The 21,441-nt window shown below is 39.0% G+C and overlaps 1 protein-coding gene across 4 annotated transcripts in view; it reads left to right on the forward strand.

The window, feature by feature from the left end:
• Positions 1 to 900: 900 nt before the first annotated feature.
• Positions 901 to 21,441, forward strand: part of KIF2A (kinesin family member 2A) — a 106,285-nt gene continuing 85,744 nt past the window's right edge. For 2 of the 4 annotated variants that reach the window (XM_037798801.1, XM_037798802.1), the window contains exon 1: positions 901 to 1,221. In XM_037798801.1, coding sequence (XP_037654729.1) covers positions 1,158 to 1,221 — 64 coding nt within the window. In that variant the 5' untranslated portion in view covers positions 901 to 1,157. The remainder of the gene's footprint in view (positions 1,222 to 21,441) is intronic. The other 2 variants (XM_037798803.1, XM_037798804.1) reach the window with 1 other exon arrangement.

Here is a 21,441-nt window from a genome sequence, read left to right on the forward strand (position 1 = left end):
CCAAGATCCCTGTCCACACTGCCGTCTTGCTGTGCCAGGATGGAGAGTCTTGCTTTCTATGTTGTTGATGTGGTCAGACTAGTCAAGTGACTCTGCAAAGGAGCATTACTTAGTCAACCTGATGTGTCTGCCCTCTGTCCTTGAGTAATAGCTGTTGGCTTTGCAGTCCAGGGCAAATAAGTCTTGAACCCTTGAGCAGAGCCAGGACACCAGCATCTGATGCATCATAAATGGAAGACGCAAAGTCGCCCCTCTGCAGGGCTTCTTTATTGAGCGGCGATGAGGTATGAGGCAAGGCCATGGAGAAGCGGATCTTCATTCCCGTTCTTAGGATGACACCTTAAAGGTATTTCTTTGTATCTTCCATAAGTAGATGGGAAACCTGAGCCAAGTATGCCTTGGGAGGGTTACTTAGGCCAGTCACCTCCAAGTGGCAAATAATGATGACACCTTCAAATAAACTACCAAATACGTGCTGTCAATGGCCGGTCTCTAAATTCACATCCCTCAGCCCCACGCTCCATCCGGAAAGCCAAACCCACCGGTCCTTAATCCATTCTCACAGCATCTCCAATTCATAAAAGCCAGAGTAACACGAAGGCACAGGCACGCGGGTTCCCGCCTCTTCTACGCCGCGCGCTGAAATCAAACGCGACGCCGACCCATGGGGGACACGGTTGTGCGCGCTCCGCTCCTCTGCGGGACCAAGAGTCGGGCACCGCCCGCCAGCTCCAGCCCGCCGCCGCGCAACTGGGCGGAGCCGCCTTGAGGCAGCGCGGACAGCGGAGCGGAGGAGGAAGAGATGCCGGAGGCGCGCTCTGCGCAGGCGCGTGCCGCCCCGCCCCCTTCCCCCAGCGTCTGCTCCCGGGCGGGCGGCGCGGGCCCTCCCACTCTCCCCCGCGCCGCCTCAGCGCCCCGGCCCTCGCTTCACCCCGACGCCCCGGCGTGCGCGTCTTCCCGCCGGCCTGCAGGCCGGGCACCTCCTCCTGCTTCCCCGCCGCTGCTCCTCGCGGCCCCGGCTCGCGTTCACGCTGTCGCCCGGGCCAGCGCGGCCGCGGGCAACCGCTCCCCCTCCCGCACCTACCCCGCCCCCTCCCCGCCTTTTCCGCCCTCCGGTCCCCCTCCCTCGGCCGGCTGCCGCTGCTCCGGATGAGGTGATGGCAGCGGCCAACTTCGGCAAGATCCAGATCGGGATTTACGTGGAGATCAAGCGGAGCGATGGTGAGCCGCGCTGCGGGCCCGGCCGGCCGTGCCCCGCATTCGGGTTTCCAAGAAGGGGACGCGGGCGCCGGCTGCCTCATTGATTGCTCTGCCGGGCTGTGGGGGCAGGAAGGCGCGGGCCGCGGCGCTTTTGTGTGTGGCGTGTGTAACGAGCGTGTGGTGAGGGCGGCGTGGGGTCGGCCCCGGGAGGCCGCTGCAGTGCTGGGGGCGGGGAGGGGCCCTGAGGAGGGCTGCGGGGTCTGGGCCGCGAGGTTGGCGGAGGGGCTCGGGTGCCGCGGGCCGCGCCTCTGGGGGCTTCGGGCCGGCGCGGTGGAGGGTCCCGAGGCAGAGACCACCAGGCCGGCCCCTTGGCTCCTCCTGCGATCTCCATCCTCCCGGGCGATTCCATCCTGGGAGGGAGTGGGCTTCGTTAGGGATGACCCTGCCGCGCGTTTCACCCTGTCTTTTCATTTTACCGGCCTCATCTCTGACGGGGGGTGGGGGTGGCGGTGAAGACCAGTGATTTCAATATTTAGAGAACCGACTGCTGGTTCAGAAACCGAGATGGACGGATAGGGGTGCGGGGTGGGTGGAGAAGGCCAGTACCGTTGATGGTTGTCAGGCCTCTTCGGCTCTAGTTTCTGGACCATGTTTCTTTTTTGCTAGTCCCTTCCTTGGGAGAAGAATGTGGAGAAGGTTATGCTCAGCCATGTTACAAGGGTTGGGGAGCAATGGGAAGGACAGTGGGCAAACACCGTCAATGCGAGGCCCTATGAGAGGGTGGGGATGGGCGACCGGATGTTGATATTTTCACACCCTAGGGAGAGGTAACTGAGAGAAGAGTGTAAGGGAAGATGAAGACACATGCTTAATTAAAAAAAAAAAAAAAGCCTCAGGTTGTATATCTTTCTGCAGATTCCTCTTGGGGAAAATGTCGTTCACTAGCTTGGGGTGATGAGTGAAATACGCCAGCCAGATTTGGAAATAATGTATATTGTAAGGGAGAAAATGGGTGGAGGGAGATGGGTAAAATTTTCTTCTTTCAGTTTGAGTATTGAAGGAACTAGGAGTGTGCAATATGCAGCGCTGTGTGGTTTCTCCACCTATCAGGACCCATTCCTTTAATTTACAGTCCATTTATTTTCCCTTAGCCTAGTCAGTAGTAGCCTTGCTGTCTCATCCACATTCTCTTGGTGTCGACCAAATTTGACCAAGTTATGTGAAGCTAGATTGAATTTTATCTATATGATATATCAGAAGACTATATAGCTAATATTTATTTCCTTTATCATATTCGAGGTAATTTGTGTTAGCAACTGGAAGAATTATTGTCTTGTATGTGAAAAGATAAGTTAGACCAATTTGTGGATTTACTAATCATACTAGTAGGAAAGAGATGTCTCCTTTACTTAGGTTGGCATTTCTTTATATTTTCTCTTCAAACCATTTTCCTGGTAACAGGGCTGTTAATGTAATTTCTTTATTAGCTGATACCAGTTTACTGTATACTAGTAAAAGTAGGACTTACGTATTGTTTTAAACTTTGGGTGCAATACATTCTTTGGGTGCTTATATTCTTATAAGGCTTTAATTATGACTATGGGTGTCAGATGTAAAATTTGTTATCAGAAAAAAAAGTAAAATTCTTATGACAATTGAAAGGTTGGTGTATTTTTCAAGGCATTTTTTTCTAAGCTGACATCATTTATTTAAATGTATTGGGCTTGAAGTAATTTTGGTTCTCCTGGAGTTCTAGGATAGAGAATTCTAATACTGTTTCCCCACTTCAGCTTATACCAGAAATTCCCGGAAATATAAGACTGTTGTGTTCTTACATACATGCTAATAATCTAAAATTCCATTTAAAAAGTAGTTTTCCCATAAGAAATAATGGTAAAGGGTTTAGTTACAAGTACATTATCCTAAATTATTGCCATGTAATACTGTGCATATTAATGCGACTCAGATGTGTGATGGAGTAGGTGGAAGGCAAAAGATAAGTAGAGATCTTGAAAGGAAGGGAATGATCATTCACATTAGATAGTTGTATTTCTCAGTAAGAATTGATTTCTCAGACTCCTCAAGCTTTTCCTTTTTCGCTTCAAAGAAGCTGTTGTGCTTCCTCCCATTTCTATAGCAGATCTGTATTGGATGAAACATAGTGGTTACTGTAACAGAAATAAACTTTGTAGTTGGATGAGCACTCATATAAAGCCTGAGACAATGGAAATCACATGCATGAAGAAGGGCTGCTTGCGACTGCTGTTAACTGGTGACTAGATGTTTTTCTGCATGCTTACTTATACGATCCTTGTCTTAGTTTCAGACCATGCTTTTTCCATCAGTGGTGCTCATATATTAATAAAACATATTCCAAGGGCAAACAGGTAAACTAAGATGGGCTTATTCCTGTCTTTCAAGATACTGCTCAAAAATTAATCCTGATAAGCCTTCACTGATTCCCAAAACCAGATGGCCATTCTGCCCCTGGATTTTCCAAGTCCCTCTGTATCTCTCATGAGACGGCATTTTCTCAACTATTAATATTTGGGCACAGTTCTCTTAATATTATATTTTCAAACTGTACTAGAGGAGGGGTAGTGTGGAGAATGCAATAGAAGGATGGTAGGCAACCCTATAAGAGCCAAGGTATTACAGGATTAAAATACTTTCTAATCATCTTTTTAAATTCCCTGAATTCACCTTTGTGTCTCCTATGTGCCTAGGAGAGTTCCTTGCATTTTTTTTTAACTTTTTGTTTGGAAATAATGTCAAATTTACAGGATGGTTCCAAAAATGTTACAAATCCTATATGGAGAACTCCAACATACCCCAAGACTGCCCCATACCCAAATCCATCATTTTTAACATTTTGCCACCCTTGTCATATCATTCTATCTGTCCATCTTCTGAACATATGAGAGCCGGTTGCACACATCATAATCCTTGAACACGATATCTACATGTACATTTCCCATGAAGAAGGATATTCACTTATGTAATCACCTTAAGTGCAGGTACCAAGTTAGAGAAATTTAACATTGATGTAAAGTTTACATTCTATATTCCATTTTTTTCTTATGTCCCAGTAATGTCTTTTTGAGCTTATTCTCCTGCATTGTTCGATTCTATCCAGTATCATGTATGCATTTGGTTGTCATTATCTCTTTAGTTTATCCTTTTTTTAATTGTGGAAACATAAAGATTGTAAATCTTCCCATCCCAATCCCTCCCAAGCATACCATTCAGTGGGATTAATCACATTCACAATGTTTGCAATACTTTCACCACCATACATTACTAGAACTTTCCTTTCATCCCAGACAGAAACCCTACACTCACGCATTAACTCCCCACTGTTCCCCTGCCCCGTAACCTGTCCTCTACTTTCTGTCTGTATGAGTTTGCATATTCTTTGATATTTTCTTTGTGGTTAACATGGGGCTTAAATTTAACATCCTAGATACATAACAGTCTTGTTTGCTTTGATACCATCTTAACTATAGTAACCTTATATCCTTCCATTCCCCACTTTTATGTTTGTTCTTTTCACAGATAGCATATTTATACATTATAGTCCAAAGCCATTGACTTATCATTACATTTTATGCATTTGCCTTTAGATCCCGTAGGAAGCAAAAATTTGAGTTACAAATAAAAAATGTAACACTACTGATATTTGTATTTACCGATGTCATTGTCTTTACCAGAGAACTTTTATTTTTTCATGTGGCTATAGTCTATTGTCTAGTGCCCTTTCCTTTCGACCTGCAGAACTCCTTTTAGTTTTCCTGCAAGGCTGGTCTAGTGGCGAGGAAGTCCTTCAGCTTTTGTTTACCTGGGAATGTCTTAATCCCACCTTCAGTTTTGAAAGGCAGTTTGCCAGATATAGAATCCTTGGTTGGCAATTTTTTGCTTCCCACATTTTAAATGTTTTCCCACTGCCTTCTTGCCTCTATAGTTTCTGATGAGGCTCCTTTGTATGTGGCATGTTGCTTCTCTCTTGCAGCTTTCAGAATTCTCTCTTTGTCTTTGGCATTTGACAGTTTGATTATACTATGTCACAGTGTAAATCTATTTGGGTTTATCCTGTTAGGAGTTTGTTGAGTGTCTTGGATAGGTATAGTCATGTCTTTGGTTAAAATTTGGGAAGTTTTCCGCCATTATTTCTTTGAATATTCTTTCTGCCCCTTTCTCTCTCTTTTTTTCTGCAACTCCCATAACGCATGTATTGGTATGCTTGATGGTGTCCCACGGGTTCCTCAGTCTCTGTTCACTTTTCTTCATTCTTTTCTCTTTCTGTTTCTCAGACTGGGTAATTTCAGTGGTGTTATCTTCAGGTTCACTGATCTTTCTTTAGCCAGCTCCAGTCTGCATTTGCCTTCCTATTACCTTTCTTATTCTATTCCTTTTTAGAGTCCAGTGACTCTAAACACTACAGTCTTTCTGCTGTGTGGCTGAATAGAAGTTCCTAGCTTTTTCAATTTCCCCTGAATTTCAGGTGATAATAGAAAGCACTCTTAACCAAAGTTTAGTTAAGAAACAGGAATATTTTTCTTTGACAATTCTAAAAAGTTATTCTTGGTGTCTTATTGGGTCCTCACAGAAACTCGATTAGGTAAGCAGGGTAGGAAAGGGGTAGATTTATTGTTTTCACTGGTGAAGTATCTGAGGTTGGCAGGTTTGTCTCTAGATTTCCTGGCTTGGGGCGCATGTAAACACAAGAACCAGAGAAGCAGAGTATGAAAACAGAGGTAGAGCCAGCTGCTGGTGCTTATATGTAATTTGGGAACAACTTCCCCACCCAGTATGGCCAAGGGACTATAAGAATCAGATCCGCCCCCTTGGCTGTATTTTATTTACTTTGAAAGACTTTTTCTCCAGGTTTTGATTGGTCTTTGCATTCATTGTCACCAGATTTCACCTATATAAAAATTTTTAGAGGAAAGAGAAGATTGGTTGGGACATACTTAAGGTAAAATTTGAGCATCTATACCCTGCTAAGAATGATTCGTTTGATCATAACTCTTGGCCAGCAGCTATCTACTCACCCTCACCTTGTATCTTCCACACTGCCACTTGAATTCTGTTTTCCTTTAATACGTAATGTAGGTATTATTCTTGATACCTGAAAAGACTTAACATTTGTGCCTTTCATAGGCCATTTGCTTTGCTAAATGTTTAATATACAGAATCTTGTTTGACTTTCGTGATCACCCTGTAAAGTAGATTGTATCTTCCCCATTTTACAGAAAAGAACATATAAACTGTACTGTAAAGTGTTTAAGCTTTATGAAGAGTCATTTCAAATATTTACATAATATGCATTGGTCAGGATTATGTGGTAAGTATATTTTAGGGATATGGGTATGTTTATGTACATATTGGAAATACAGTTGTGGGAATTATATTTCCAGACTGGGTCAGGTTAATAGAGTGGGTCACAACCCTGCTCATAGAATGACTTGTGGGGTTTTGGAAACAACCAACCAACCAAACAAATCCCAGCAACACCTGGGTGCTTTCCCTAGATTCAGTTTTGGTTGGTCTGGTGTGGAGCCTGGGCATCAGTATTTTGAAACCCAGGTTATTCCAATGTGCAGCCGAGGTTATGATCCATTATTTTAGGAAAAAGTAGCATCTCTTAACAGAGTAATCTGACAAGATTCCATGGAGAAAGAAGTTTAAATAGTGGGATGTGATATATCCCAGAGTAATTTAGGGAGAAAATAAAAAAGTATTTGCAAAGCCTCCTTGAGGGATTGGGGAAAATTTGGAAATATTAAACTTCCCCACATGGGGAATTCCTGTTACTCACACAAGCTTTGGGGACTACCAGTTTAATAGGCCAGTCCTCGATCTCAGAGCTTGCCCTTATGAAACTTATTCCTGCAAAGGAAAAGCTAAGCCTACTTATAATTATGCTTAAGAGTCACCCCCAGGAACCTCTTTTGTTGCTCAGATGTGTCCCCTCTCTCTTAGCCGACACCACAGGTAAACTCACTACCCTCTCCCCTACACGGGACATGACTCCCAGGGGTGTAAATCTCCCTGGCAACATGGGACATGACTCCTGGGGATGAACCTGGCCCTGATATCGTGGGATTGAGAAAGCCTTCTTGGATCAAAACAGGGAAGAAAAATGAAACAAAGTTTCAGTGGCTGAGAGATTTCAAGTTGAGTCGAGAGGTCATTCTAGAGGTCATTCTTATGTATTATATAAATATCCCTTTTTAGTTTTTAGTGTATTTGGAATAGCTAGAAGGAAATACCTGAAACTGTTGAACTGTAATCCAGTAGCCATGATTCTTGAAGATGATTGTATACCTGCATAGCTTTTATGGTGTGACTGTGTAATTGTGAAAACCTTGTAACTGACACTTCCTTTATCCAGTGTACGAACAGATGAGTAAGAAAATAAAGACAAAAATAAATAAATAATAGGGAAGTATAAGGGATATGGGATGTTTTGGGTGTTCTTTTTTATTTTTATCCTTTTTTTTCTAAGTAATGAAAATATTCAAAAATTGATTGTGGTGGTGAATGTACAACTATATAATGATACCATGAACCATTGTACACTTTGGATAATTATCTGGTATGTGAATATATCTCAATAAAATTGCATTAAAAAATAGTGGGAGGAAAAGGACCATTAGATTTCTTGGTGCAAGGGAAAGGGAGAAAGGCATTCTTGGCATATAGCACAACACAGAAGTCCCTGAGCTGGAAACAGAGGGTTGTCATGTAAAGCACATTTAAAACACACAGAAGGGAGGATGATAGATGAAGAAAAGAAGATAAGGAAGGAGGGGTGATCTGGGGCACCCAATTAAAGATTTGGAAGCAAAGATAAGGTAAGGATCTTGGAATTAATTTCTAGGACACTTGGAAACTACTATAGAACTTAGTCTCCTAAAAGCAATATTAGGTGTTAGTGATTAGTGATAGATTAGAGAGTAGTACTAAACATGAGAGCTAGCAAGGGTAAGATTACATTAGTCTAGAAGGGTGAGCAAGGATTAAGGAACAGAGATGAGTTGCAGAACATACTGCAAAAAGAATTGATGTTATATGGCAATATATCACTTGTGCTGAATAAAGGACAGATGAGTTGAAAGACTTAGTATTTGGGAAGTTTGAGTACAGGTTATAAAATCCCTTTAGATGTGTTTAACCAAGCTAATCCTATCCGTGAATACAGTATAGCCTATATATCTTGTGTGCAATGTACTGTCAAAGAGGGCATCTAACTCAATGACAGTTTACTGTTCTTGCCACGAGTATCTTAAAAAGAAGTGAGCCTAAGGTGTGAGTCATTCAGTAAATGTTTACATGCTGATCAGGAATTTACTTAAGCTAGTAGTAGTGTGTTAGTCAAAATCCCAAAATTCCTAAAAGGGAATGGGAAGGAAAACTGAGTACTTAAAGAATTTCTTTTTAAGGGATAGTGTTTTGATTCTTGAAATGCAGCTGTTTCCTTTATTTGTCATAGAAATGGGTAGGCACACTTTTGGTGTTACAAGTCAAAGCTCTCAGAGCGCTAACGTCCATCTTTTCTGGCTGGCCAGCCGCCACTGTGGAATCATCTCTATTGTCCTTTGAAAACCTTTCACAGTATAAAACAGTAGGCTTCACTCTTACTCCTCATGCTCAACCAGCCACCCTCAATAGCATAGCCAGAGACTTCTGTGCTCCCACAAGGAGGGCCTGCGACCCCAATGACAGCTTGAAGCAATTACAGAAGATGGACCATCAGCCCAAGTTCCCTTAAGATTAAGGGGAGTTAGAAGTCTCTGAGGGGAAAATGAGATAGGGTTAGAATTAGGACGGTGGCTTGGCTGAGCAAAGGGCAAATTCTCAAAAGCAGTCAGACTTCAAGGAGAAAGATACATCACCTGGACCCCCACCAAAGTGAGTCATCTGTGGAGAACAGTGGAACCAACTGACCTACCCAAGTGTACTGTCTACCACCAGGATATTGTTAGATCAGCAGGAATTACCCCTTATTGTTCCCAATAAACATTTCTTTTTGCCCATAGTGCCTTAGCAAACACCTTCCCACAGTGGGCTTCAGCAATAACTCATGCCCACAGTCAAACCAGTTTTGGATTTGCACAGACTTTCCATCTTCATGTGCTAATGGCCTGCCTTGAACTGCAACCCCTGCAAGTTGGACTGCATGGAATACCCTGCTGGCATGGCAGAATTTAGCACATTGGAAAATCTGGACAAAAAATCTCATTTAAGACTGAAATCCGCTACCATCCTATAACAAGACTGGGGCTTACCTCTCCTCCCTTGTATGGGAACATGTGAACAAGCCCCAACCTATATTGGGTTATGCTATGTATGATGGTTTAGGTGGCTGACGGCAGAAGCTATAACAGTAGACCATATTGCCCATGTCTATATGGAACAACTTGATGGAATTAATGATGTGGGGTGGCTATCCCCCAAATTGTGTAATTTTACTGTTATAACTGCAAAACAATAGTTTTTTCCACTGGCAAAATATCTCCAACCAACATGGAACATATCCTTCCCCTAAGGGATGGCTGTAGACCTGTGGGCAGTATTTTTGGCCTTATGTACCCTATAACTGGACAGGACTTGGTATGTGGGGACAGCCCTATGTCTCCACTACCTTATATGACTCTGCCCCATTCTCCTAGTAATTGTGAAACGGTTAAAGCTAGATGTAGAATATAACATACTCCTTGGTGGTATTATCTTTTAGCCGTTCTTACATCAGGTGGAGCTGCAATAGTCAGTCACACTGCCCAAGCACTTAATGATTCCAAAAGAGCTATATCCTTCCTGAACGAAGAAACTGCACAGCCTAGCAAAGTAGTTTTATAAAATAGAATGGCTTTAGATATCCTCACTACAGCACAGGATGGCACCTTTGCTTTAATTAACGTGAAGTGCTACTGCATATATATTCCTGATCATTTGCACAGTGTTTCACAAGTTTTAAATCATATGCAAGAGCACATACATAATACTGATCAATATCAGTAGACTCCTTGTTTAAATGGTATAATTCCCTTTCTTGGCCATGGCAGCATCTCTTTGTGGGGTTGTTATCCCGGTGGGGGGTACTTCTTGTGTTCTGTTGTCTCTTATACTGTTGTTGTAGAATATGGATACAATGCCTGATGTATGGTCAATGTAGTCTGCTGTGTGGGGCTTGGGCCCCCTCCCCTCCGTAGTGAAATTGAGTTTTTTCATGTAGTGCTTGCTTGACCAGGACACATGTTAAAAGTCATCAGACCTCCCTGGGAGGAGGGGGGAGGGATGGGATGTATAAATGTTATCATAAGCAAAGCATTAAAACTCCCCTCCCCTGATCACTATTGATAACAAATCTCCACAGCCCTGTGTGATAAGACCCTGCCAAAACTCTGTTCTCACAACCTAGGTAATATCTTTGTCCTAATCCTTATAAACCAACCCTAGCAGCCCACCCACCCCCCTTTGCAGAGCACTAACTTCTGTCTTTCCTGGCCAGCCACTGCCATGAAATAATTAAACTCGTGGCTAACTTACAAAAAAATAAAAAGCCATAGCCACTGTTCTACTTTTCTAATACTGCCGGGATGCAGAACACCAGAAATGGGCTGGCTTTCATAAAGGGGGTTTATTTGGTTACAAAGTTACAGTCATAAGGCCATAAAGTGTCCAAGATAAGTTGTCAGCCGTCAGGTACCTTCACTGGACGATGCCCAATGGTGTCCGGACAACCTCTGTTAGCTGGGAAGGCATGTGACTGGTGTCTGCTCCAGAGTTCTGGTTTCAAAATGGCTTTCTCCCAGGGCATTTCTCTCTGGGCTGCAGTTCCTCAAACATGTAACTCTTAGTTGCTCTTGGGGCATTTTTCCTCTCTTAGCTTCTCTGGAACAAAAGTCTGCTTTCAGCGGCCGTCTTCAAACTGTCTCTGATTTGCAGCTCCTCTCTCAGCTCCTGTGCATTCTTCAAAGTGTCCCTCTTGGCTGTAGCAACTTGCTCCTTCTGTCTGAGCTTATATTGTGCTCCAGTAAACTAATCAAGGCCCATGCTGAATGGGCGGGGCCACACCTCCATGGAAATTATCCAGTGAAAGATCTTGCCCACAGTTAAGTGATCACATTTCCATGGAAACATCCAATCAGAAGTCTCCAACCCAATCAACACCAATACGTTTCCTGCCCACACAAGATTACATCAAAAATGATGGCATTTTGGGGGACATAATACATCCATACCAGCACAGCCACTCTTGAAATAATGGACCAATTAATGACAAGAATTTATAATATTTTAAGAGTGAGAATCAACTATAAATGGTTGCAGTTAGGTAATTTTTATTCATCATTTTGTCATACTTAGTCTGATGGCCGATAGATTGAGGGTGTGCTGACAAAATTTTTTTTTTAATGAGCTATAGAGCAATGAAAGGGACTCAGTTGTAAATGCTTGGCAACCTTAGCCATATTTCTTTCCTTTGGCCCATTGACATTTTCAGTTTATAGTTCAAATGCAATGTGTCTAGAAGCTTCATCTTTGAGATCAGCCAGCATGGAATCTTAAAGCTATGCATATGATTTTTAATTATCATGTTTCATCTCATGAAAAGTAAGTTGGGATACAAACAGCGTTAAACTTTTTTTTTTTTTTTTTTTTTAGTATTTTTAAGCCTATAATTTACCATGGACTCCTGAAGAGAAGTGGTGGATAATTAGTGATTTTCCTATATGATCTTTAGAAAATGAGACCACATTAGAGGCCAAATTAGACAGCTCTTTGATGAAATACCACTATTGGTCAAAACTTACTTAACGTTTTTACAGTGAGGAATTTGACTTGTCCTGCCCAAGGTCATATGTAAAGTAAATAGCAGCTCTAAGATTAGAACATAGATTCCTAGACTGTAGTCCTCTACATTGTAAATCCTATTAGAATTCTTTATGTACTATGGATATTCCAGGCATTGGAAGTCAGATCATTAATTGCATAATGCTTCTGTTTTTCTTTTTATCGTATACTTTGCCTTTAAGTATTTTTATTAATCCAGCTAGTATTGCTGAGCGAACGTTTGTGATCCTTCATCTGATGCCCTTTACAGGTATATAGATAGAGGACTTTTCCCTAGAAGAAGTTACTGTGTCAGTTACAACAAAATATTAAATAGCTGTTTCACTAAGTACAAGTGCTGTGGCTCTATAGTTTCTCTGAAAACAAAATTCTGGTTATCTCCAGTCTCTCTGCTATAGTCTAAGTTTTAAGCCCTCCTCAAACACATGCTGCCATGTAAAAGGATGCTTCTTATCAGATGAGCAACTGTATTGTCAGGAAAATACAATAGTATTATTGGAATTTGCTAAGAATCTGCTGACATAATAGATAATTTGGGGGGCCAGTTCAGATTTAGTGATGTTTATTTTATAAAACTATTGTTTGACATTGTTTTGGTATTATATGTGGGTTGTATTTTTACCGTTTTTTTTTTTTTCCTGTTATACTTTATATTGAGAGTTGACTACAGCATCGCCCTAAATATATGTATATTTTCATTATATGCTTTTTGGGTTGCAGTTTTATTGAGAGTGATACATTGCCTTTAACCTTAAATTGCTCTTTGGGGCTCCTTTTAAGAGCTGTTCTTTAATTAAAAGTAAATAGACCTTCTTGTTTTCTTCCTACCCCTCAGACCTTTCCTTCCTAATTTTTGCAAGTGCTTCTTTGTTTTTCCACTCCTTAAATGTTGGTGTTCCTCAGGGTTTGATCCTAAACCTGTTGTACGTCTCACTCAGTATTCACCCTCTGGTTGAACTGAATGCTTCTCTTTAGCCCAGGCTGGCTACACACATGTACTGTTTGTTTCTCTGATTACTGAATATCTCCACTTGGAAGTCTCATAAACACCTCAAATTCAGCATGTCCAATATTGAACCTATCACTTTCTGCCCTCTCAAATCTACTTCTTTTCTTCAATATCTCTCCATCACCTTCTCACCCTATTACCCAATCAGAAATCTAGATGTCTTTCTTGATTTCTTGTTCTTTCTTAACCCATGTCCTATCGTTAGATTCTCTTAAGTCAACTGCTAAAGTATCTCTTGAATCCATACACTTTTTCCATCTCTGCCGTCACTTAGGCTAGAATTATGTCTTGCCTGTACTGTTGCAAGCTTTCATTGATTACTCTTTCAGAGTAACCTTCCAAATCGTAAATTTGGTCACCTACTTAAACCTGTTGTACTTTCTCTGTTGCCCTCTGTACAAAGCCCAACTGTAGACCCAACTAATCTGACCTGCCTCTCCAGTCTCATTTCTTGCCACTTATTTGAAGCATTCTATACTCTATAGTTACACTGAACTCTTCATGGAACATTCCACTTCTATCTCATCTAGTTAACTGCTGCTTCTCTTTTATGCCTCTTTTAAACATCCCATCCTTGAGGAGTTCTTCCGTGATTCCTAGACTTGGAGGCTTTATGTTCTTTTAGTCTCCTCTGTATACTCTGTCAAAACACTCATGGGATTGTATTATCTGTCTGGTCAGACTCAAGTTCCACTATATCCCTAGTGCTTTACACTTCTGCTGAACCAATGATTAAATGACTTCTGGCTGTGCTGCTTTTTGAGTAGCCTGTCTATTCAAGTTTTGACATTCTAAAAAAAAATTGATTTGTGTTGTTCATCTTCCATGCATCAAGAATATGACATGACACGTTGCATGTCGCTGGTTTTAATGTACACCTTTAATTTTCTTTTAAAATGTAATTCCCTATTTTGAATGGCAAAACAGTCACATGGTTAATAATGAACAGTTCCAAAAGAATATATATTGGAAAGTCTTCATCCTATCCTTGCTTCCCACCCCACTTCCCCAACCACCCAGTTCTCCCAGGAGACAACCACTATTACCAGTTTCTTATATATTTGTACAGAGATACTTTTTTTTGCATTTTCAGGCAATTGAGTGTTTGTTTATATATCTATAAATGGAATATAGATATGTGTAAAATTTATCTTCTGTCCTACAGATGATATATTGTACACATTGGTGCTACGTAATTTTAATTTCACTTAACGATACTGTTACCTTGGAAAACCTTTTGAGTATATAGATAATCTCATTTTTTCTCATAGTTGCATTTTATTACAGTTATTAAATATACCACAATTATTTTAACCAGTCTTTTATTGATGGCATTTAGGTTGTGCCTAATCTGTAGCTGTATAACTAATACGGTATTAAATAACATTGAACTTCTGTCATTTTATACATACATGAATATATGTGAAGGATAAAGTCCCCAAAGTAGAATCACTGGGTCTTAGAGTTGTGTATTTGTAATTTTGATAGATCTTACCAATTTGCCTTCTACAGAGGATGTATGGATTACTTTCTTATCCGCAAAAGTGTCCATTTCCTCATAACCTTGTCACACAGGTCACGTTTTTTAAGATTTGCTAGCTTAGATTATGGACTTCAGACAGTGCCTGTAGTTTCTTACTGAAGTTAACTGGCCCATAAGAGATCACATTTTTAGTTCAAAAAGTGCTTAAAAGGTCCAGACATATGGAAAACATTTAAGTTCTAGTGTTCTAAATTTAGTGTTCTTGTTTTCTGTATTGTGATAGCCAATATAGAAAAACAAAAACATGCCATACGTTATGCCCAGTTATGAGAAGGAAGTGATTTATTTATTTAAAAAATTGAAAAATTACCATTATAGTTTATACCTAATAAACCTGAACAGCCTACCAAATCACAGATTGGGATTTTTCAAACTCGAAGCTGTGCCACAAGGTTGAAAACTATTATGTCTGCTGCTATAGTTTTATTATTTGGACTGGTATTTCCATGCCTTCCTAAATAGAAGTAGTAGAGTGACTTTGTAAATGTGCTAATGTTGTTACTTCCATATACTTCTATCAGTTTGTAAGTGCTTAACTCATTTAGGTAAATTGCCATGTTAATGAGGCCATCTGATAAATTTAATCTCTTAAAACTAGTGGTTTTTCTGTTTTTTTAGTTTTTCTTTAATTATATCCTTAATTCTAGGAAATTATTTAAGACAATACCCTTTGATTGGAAGGATGGTTGGGTCAGAGTATGTGTATCGTTTATGTGTTCATTCAGCCAATATATATTGAGAACAGCAATGAAAAAAAAGACAAAAAAATTCCCGCCCACATGTGGCTTCCATTTTAGTAGGGGAGGAAGAAGATACACAAGCTGTGACACCCAGATAACTTTTTCCTTGCATGTTTATAGTTGAAGAGAAGGGGCTGAAAGGAAGAGAAGAGACTGCTAATACAGAACAAGGAAGGATTGATAAGTGTATTGAGATTTTTGGAGGACAAGGAACAGATGACCCTTGTCCAGACATATTGTTCTTCTCTCCAACTCTATTCCTGTTATACTTCTTGGTAATTACAACATTCATCTATAGATGATTCTTCCAGTATCCTGACCTCTCAGTTCTTTGACCTTCTTTTCTTCAGTTATCTTACCCTCACTTTACCATCCTATACCTTGATATCCTTTTCTTACCAATAATTACAGTATTTCCATAGTCTTTGTTTCAAGCATCACATTCTGTCACCACTCTCTTTCTGGCATACTCCCTCCAGTATCTTTACTCTATTGATCTTTTGGCCCTACCAGGATTTTAATCCTGTCACTTTTCCTGTTCCTTACTCCCCTTCATATCCTCACCTACCTCCTTATTAACATTCCCTTATATTCTTTCAACTCTTTGCCTCTATCTCTATTGGCAAAACCCCAAATTACTCCCTTATATATGTTTTAGGCTTCCTTGCCCCTTTCTTGATTGACTGAAAGTAACTGAAGGAGGGGGGAAATCACAACATGCTTTTTAATGACAATTTAAATTCATAACTACTTATCTTGAATGAGCAGTCATATCCCTAATCCATTTACTCTTCTTTCCTACCTGACTCTTGTCATAAAATCCTTGTTATTTATTTATCACCCATACTCCTAGTGGATGACCTTGCTTGCTATTTATTTCACCACTAAGAAATATAAGCAATCAGAAAAGAACTTCCACAAGTCTTCCACTTACCAGCATATGCACCTATAACTTTGCCTTTCTTACTTTCGCTATGGATGAACTCTTCTGCTCCTATTTTAGGCCAGTTTCTTCCACGTGGGCACTGGATCTTATCCCCTTTCCCCTGCTCAGTCACCACTTCAGCAGTTTGCTCCTTTCTACACTGCATCGATTTTTTCTCTTTCTACTTAATGATTCCTATCAACATAGTGGAATTCTTTCTCATCTAAAATGAAAAACCTCTTGACCCCACATTTACTTCTTTGTATTGCCCTTATTTTACTCGATATGTCAGCAGTATTTGACACAACTGATTTATTCTGTTCCTTGAAACTTTCTTCACTTGGCTTTCTAGGACTCCACTATGGTTTTTCTTCTTTATCTCCATTTCTATTTCCTCATTATCTCCTTGACCTCTATACATCAAAGATGAGTATCACATCCATGTTCATGGCCTTAAATACCATCTATATCACTGTTTTTCAAACTTTTTTTCATTATCACCCCTCCAAAGAGCCTTTTTTAGATATTTTTCCTAATCACACCACCACCACCCATAAAATTTTAATACTACAGACATACTGTATATCTGTTTATGTGTTATGGCCCTTTGGAGAGTCACAAATAAACTATTGTAATATCTAAGATCTCTTAGTCCCAACAACTAATTTTTGCCCCCTTGTGATGATATACCATTGTTAAGAATGCATGATCTATATGTTGACTGTTCTTAAGCTTTTATTTTCAGCCTAGAACATCCCCAGTATATCAGATACTTGCTATCTCCACTGGATGTCTTAATAGGTACCTCAAATTAATATACCATAATCTGACTTTAGTTTATCTCTCCATGGTGAACTTCAGTGGCTCTACTCTTGGTCCACGCTTTGCTCTAGCCACACTGAATTCACATTCCACATTTTACCCTAGCAGTAAAAGGCCTTAAAGGAGTGATTACTTATTCTCCAAACCCAAATTGAGCAGGCATTGTAGCTGAATTTTCTCTGGCTCAAAGCCATTACCATCATAGGACTCCACAGGTAGAGTGGAGCAGGGATTGTGATGAGAAATTCCTTGGGGAAGTAGTGACATTGCAAGCTGAGATGAAGATTTTGGCAGAGGGTAAGGGCTGTGCCTATTCATCCTTGTATCCCTACCACCTATTCATGGCCTTAACTTTTGAAAGGAGTTGTGGATAAACATTCTGAAATTAGACTATTGTTCAAAACTGCAGCAACACAGTAATGCATGAAGGAATGCATTTTTCTGCAGTGGTTAAGAATATTGCTATTTTAAAATTAAACTGATTTTCAGTAATGGCTGGTTGGTTTACCGTTGTGCTAGTATGACCAGAGATACAGCATTTTCAGTTACGATTTCATCCATGTTTGTAGCAGTTTTATTTTTAATATTTAAGTGTAGGAATCGTTATTGTTTGGCTTGGATAGGCATTTACATATTTTTTCTTTTCTGGTGAGAAAATACTTTTTGGAATATACATTTTTGAAAATCACTTAGTGATGTGCTTATAACAATCTTTAAGGGTTCAGAGGAGCTCTTCTATCCCATTATGCTGGAAGAAAGAAAAGTTGGCCAGGTTAGCATATACCGGGGACTTTTTCATACTAGTTTGGTATATGCCCTGTTTCTGTAGACCATAGCAAGTTTCTCTTCCAAGTCTTAAATGGTAAGATTCATCTCATAGTGGAATATTCAGATTGCTTGGTCTCATTATCAGCAGAAGAGCCTTTTTTGAAAGTTTCTTGATGTTATCAGTCAGTCTGCTTGGCGTCCACATCAGCAACTTCTGTGCTTCTTACCAGATTTATTTTGCTTAGTCACCTGAGGTCAAGCTTTAAATTTTCTAGTGAAAATTAGGAACAGTAAAGTTTTTTTTTTTTTTTTTTTTTTTACAATTTTCTGAGCTTTGTTTAAATTTTGTTAATAAATATACATACAAGTCTACATTGTCTGGTTTACTGCTGCTGAAAACTGTTGAACATTCCAAAAGATTCCTATCTCTTGTTAGGATATAGTTAAGTGTAAGAGAGGCTGCTATCTACATGTAGCTATAGAAAGTTCACAGAACAGCACAGCTGTATTGGTGTGAAATTTTCTTTTGAGTAAATAAGACTTTAAGCCAGGGAGCAATTAGATAGCATTGTTTAATATGTCCAGCGTAATGTCTGTTAAAGGCAGTTCTTCAATACTTTGGACTATTCATAATGTTAACAACACCACTGTAAAAAAAAAAAAAAAAAACTGTGGTACTCTAGACAGCAGATCTTTTATTCTTTCACAAATGAATAAAGATACATTTTGGATATTCTGCTACCTAGAGAGGACTGTAGATACCAAGAATGGCTTTTTATTTAAGGTCCATACATTTTGAGATGTATTGTTATTTGGTTAATAAACTTTATGAAGTTTTTAAAGTGTCTTGTATGCTTTTTTATATTTTTACTCTTTTAGCTAAAATCATAATAATGTAACTTATAATTTTAGAATTTCCATTTTTAGTTTCTCGCCTCAGGTAGTTTTGGACAGTTTTTTTAATCCTCCCTTTCCCTAACCCTTGCTCCCAAATAAACAATAATATCAAGAAACTCTACGATGATATGATACTTTTTAATGGTGTCATGGCCCCTTTATGACAATTTTCTTACTATCCTTGTGCAAATTCAGAATGGAACTTTTCTTAAAATTTGCACAATGGACACTTCCAAATGTTAATTTTACTCAGCTTATTAGTGATTGAGGCATCGCATAACTCACAGATCTGAAGTTTCCTTGTACCCCATAGGGACTGAGGAGTATTAAATTTTTACATCCCTTTTCAAAACAGTGGTCAGATGAGGTAAGAATCTGAAAATTTATAGTTAATACATAATACAAAGTTTGTCCCATTTTTAAGTTGTATTTTCGTAATGAAAATCCTTAGCAGTGTCATTCCCTTTTTTCTCTCCTTGTGTCAGAATTTCACGAAGTTGTGTTTAAAATCTAGGAAGGGAAATGCTAGCACTTTTTAATATTGTTATAAACAGTAACATCTTAAGTGTTTGATAAACTGAAACAGAAAGGTCTCTATGTTTGGCAAAGTCATATCCCTCAGGGATTTACTAAATAGCAACAGCACTGTTGCCAGTGTCAGCTGAGGCATTATTTGTTTCCTTCTCTAATGGCTCCTTGTCCTACCAAAGCTATTGAAGTTGTGACGTTTACATAGTGCTCATTAAGGATTCCTTTCATCACTGCTTAGTTTAGCTAACAAAACCTGGATATCAGAGTTTGGGGGTTTAACTTTTGCTGGATCCTCCTGTAATGATCTCCAACAAATAACCAGATTCGTTTCTGGCCTCATTTACTAGTCAGTAACATTTACTGTTGGGGAGAGTATAAATAATAAATTATAAACTTCTTTGAGGTAGCTGGTAAGGCCGAGAAATAATGTATGAATATTACTGTGACATTATTTTTCATTTTCTAAACAGTGCTTTTAGTAGCATCCTTTGGTTGTCACATTTAGTCTATTTTAAAGCAACTGTGATTCTATTTGGAAAAATGTGCTCAAATTTTTGAATTTGTGTTCTACACTGGCACATGCTTCTAGTAACTAAATTTTCAGTTGATTTGTTTCACTGAAAACAATATTTTATACAAAATTTAATTATTTAAAAAATGGGAAACCTATTTAAGACAGATATTACTCAGTCACAAGATAGATGTGGCAAAAGTTTTGAGGTCAGTGTGTTCTAAGATAATTTATCAGGATTCTCTTGTGGTAGGGACTGACTTGAAAGAAAGTGCTTCTTTCAGATATCTGTTTACCAACTACTTTGTGTAAGCATATTTATTTTACTTACTCTCTGGAAATAATGTTGTTCTGACAGGCACTTGTTCTGAATGTGTGATTTTATAATTCAGAGTAATATTTAATTCTTTGTTCTTTGGAGAATGGATATTTATACTTGTTTTTTCCCCCCCTCTTAGTCCCAGCTTGGAGGTACAGGAGGCGATAACTAGATTTTATTTGTGTAATTTTAAAAGTAAATCAAAAAGATTCTTTTAAACTATGCAGTGATAGTCTGATTGAATATTGAGGGGATTGCTAGAGACTTTTTCAAGAATAGGTAAACTATTATATGCCAATTCTATTGGTAAATAACCTGGATTTTTAATTAGTTTTTATAATATGGATCTAGAGACATTAATGACCAGTGACTACTAGTTTTTTCAAAGTATGTGTCAAACAGTTAAAAAATAATATGTTTAGATAATGGCATTTATAAAGCATTAATTTGTGTCATACTTCAAATTTTATCAAACTTTAAATAAAAACAGTAGGTTTTTAACAGCTTCCAAAGGTTTGGAAATCATTATAAACAGTTTTCTAATTCATAGTTAATTTTACTAATCATTTCATTTGTATTTTCTTACATTTTAGTTTTGAAAAATTTTTTAAGGTCTTAATATTTTTGGTAGTATGAAAAGAAAATTTCATAGAAACATCTCAAAGGGGATTCATAAAAATCATGTTCACTTTTTGGGAAGACTTGTCATACGTATGCCTTGTTATATCTCAACTCTATATAGACTTGTGTTTTTAGAAATGGGAAAAAATATGGAGTTTGTAATCCTAGGTATGTCAGAAACAGCTACAAGCTTTTTAAAATCATCTTGGGTCTGTAAAGAATTGGTCATTACTTTTTCATATTTTTCCTAATGTTCTACCAGTGTCTTTTAAATAAAAGACATAATTGTTAGCATTTTTAAAAATTCTGTCTTTTAAATACTCGAAATGAAATTTTATTAGTATTCTTGGCTGATTTATTTTGGCGCTTGCCTCCAGTTATATTTTATATGCTAGACAAGGTTTATGCCAGCCTAATTGGTTGCTGGCATTGCTTAGCCTCACAGCTGCTGTCAATTCAGCTGTGAACAAGGAAAAATATAATAAGATTCTGTTTTCAGAGACCAAAAGGCAATTGTCAACATGTGTAATTTGTTGTTGATAGCTCAATAAATATATAACCTTTGAATGGCATATTAAATAGCACTAATAATCTTAATTTTCAAGATAAGAAAATCTTGAAATACAGAATCCATGTATTTGTTTTCTTTGTTCTCTGGGGGCAAATTCAGGTATTTGTTCTTCTGTTCAGACATGTGT

This window comes from Choloepus didactylus, chromosome 11 (assembly GCF_015220235.1).
Source record: "Choloepus didactylus isolate mChoDid1 chromosome 11, mChoDid1.pri, whole genome shotgun sequence".
Classification (NCBI taxonomy): Eukaryota; Metazoa; Chordata; class Mammalia; order Pilosa; family Megalonychidae; genus Choloepus; species Choloepus didactylus.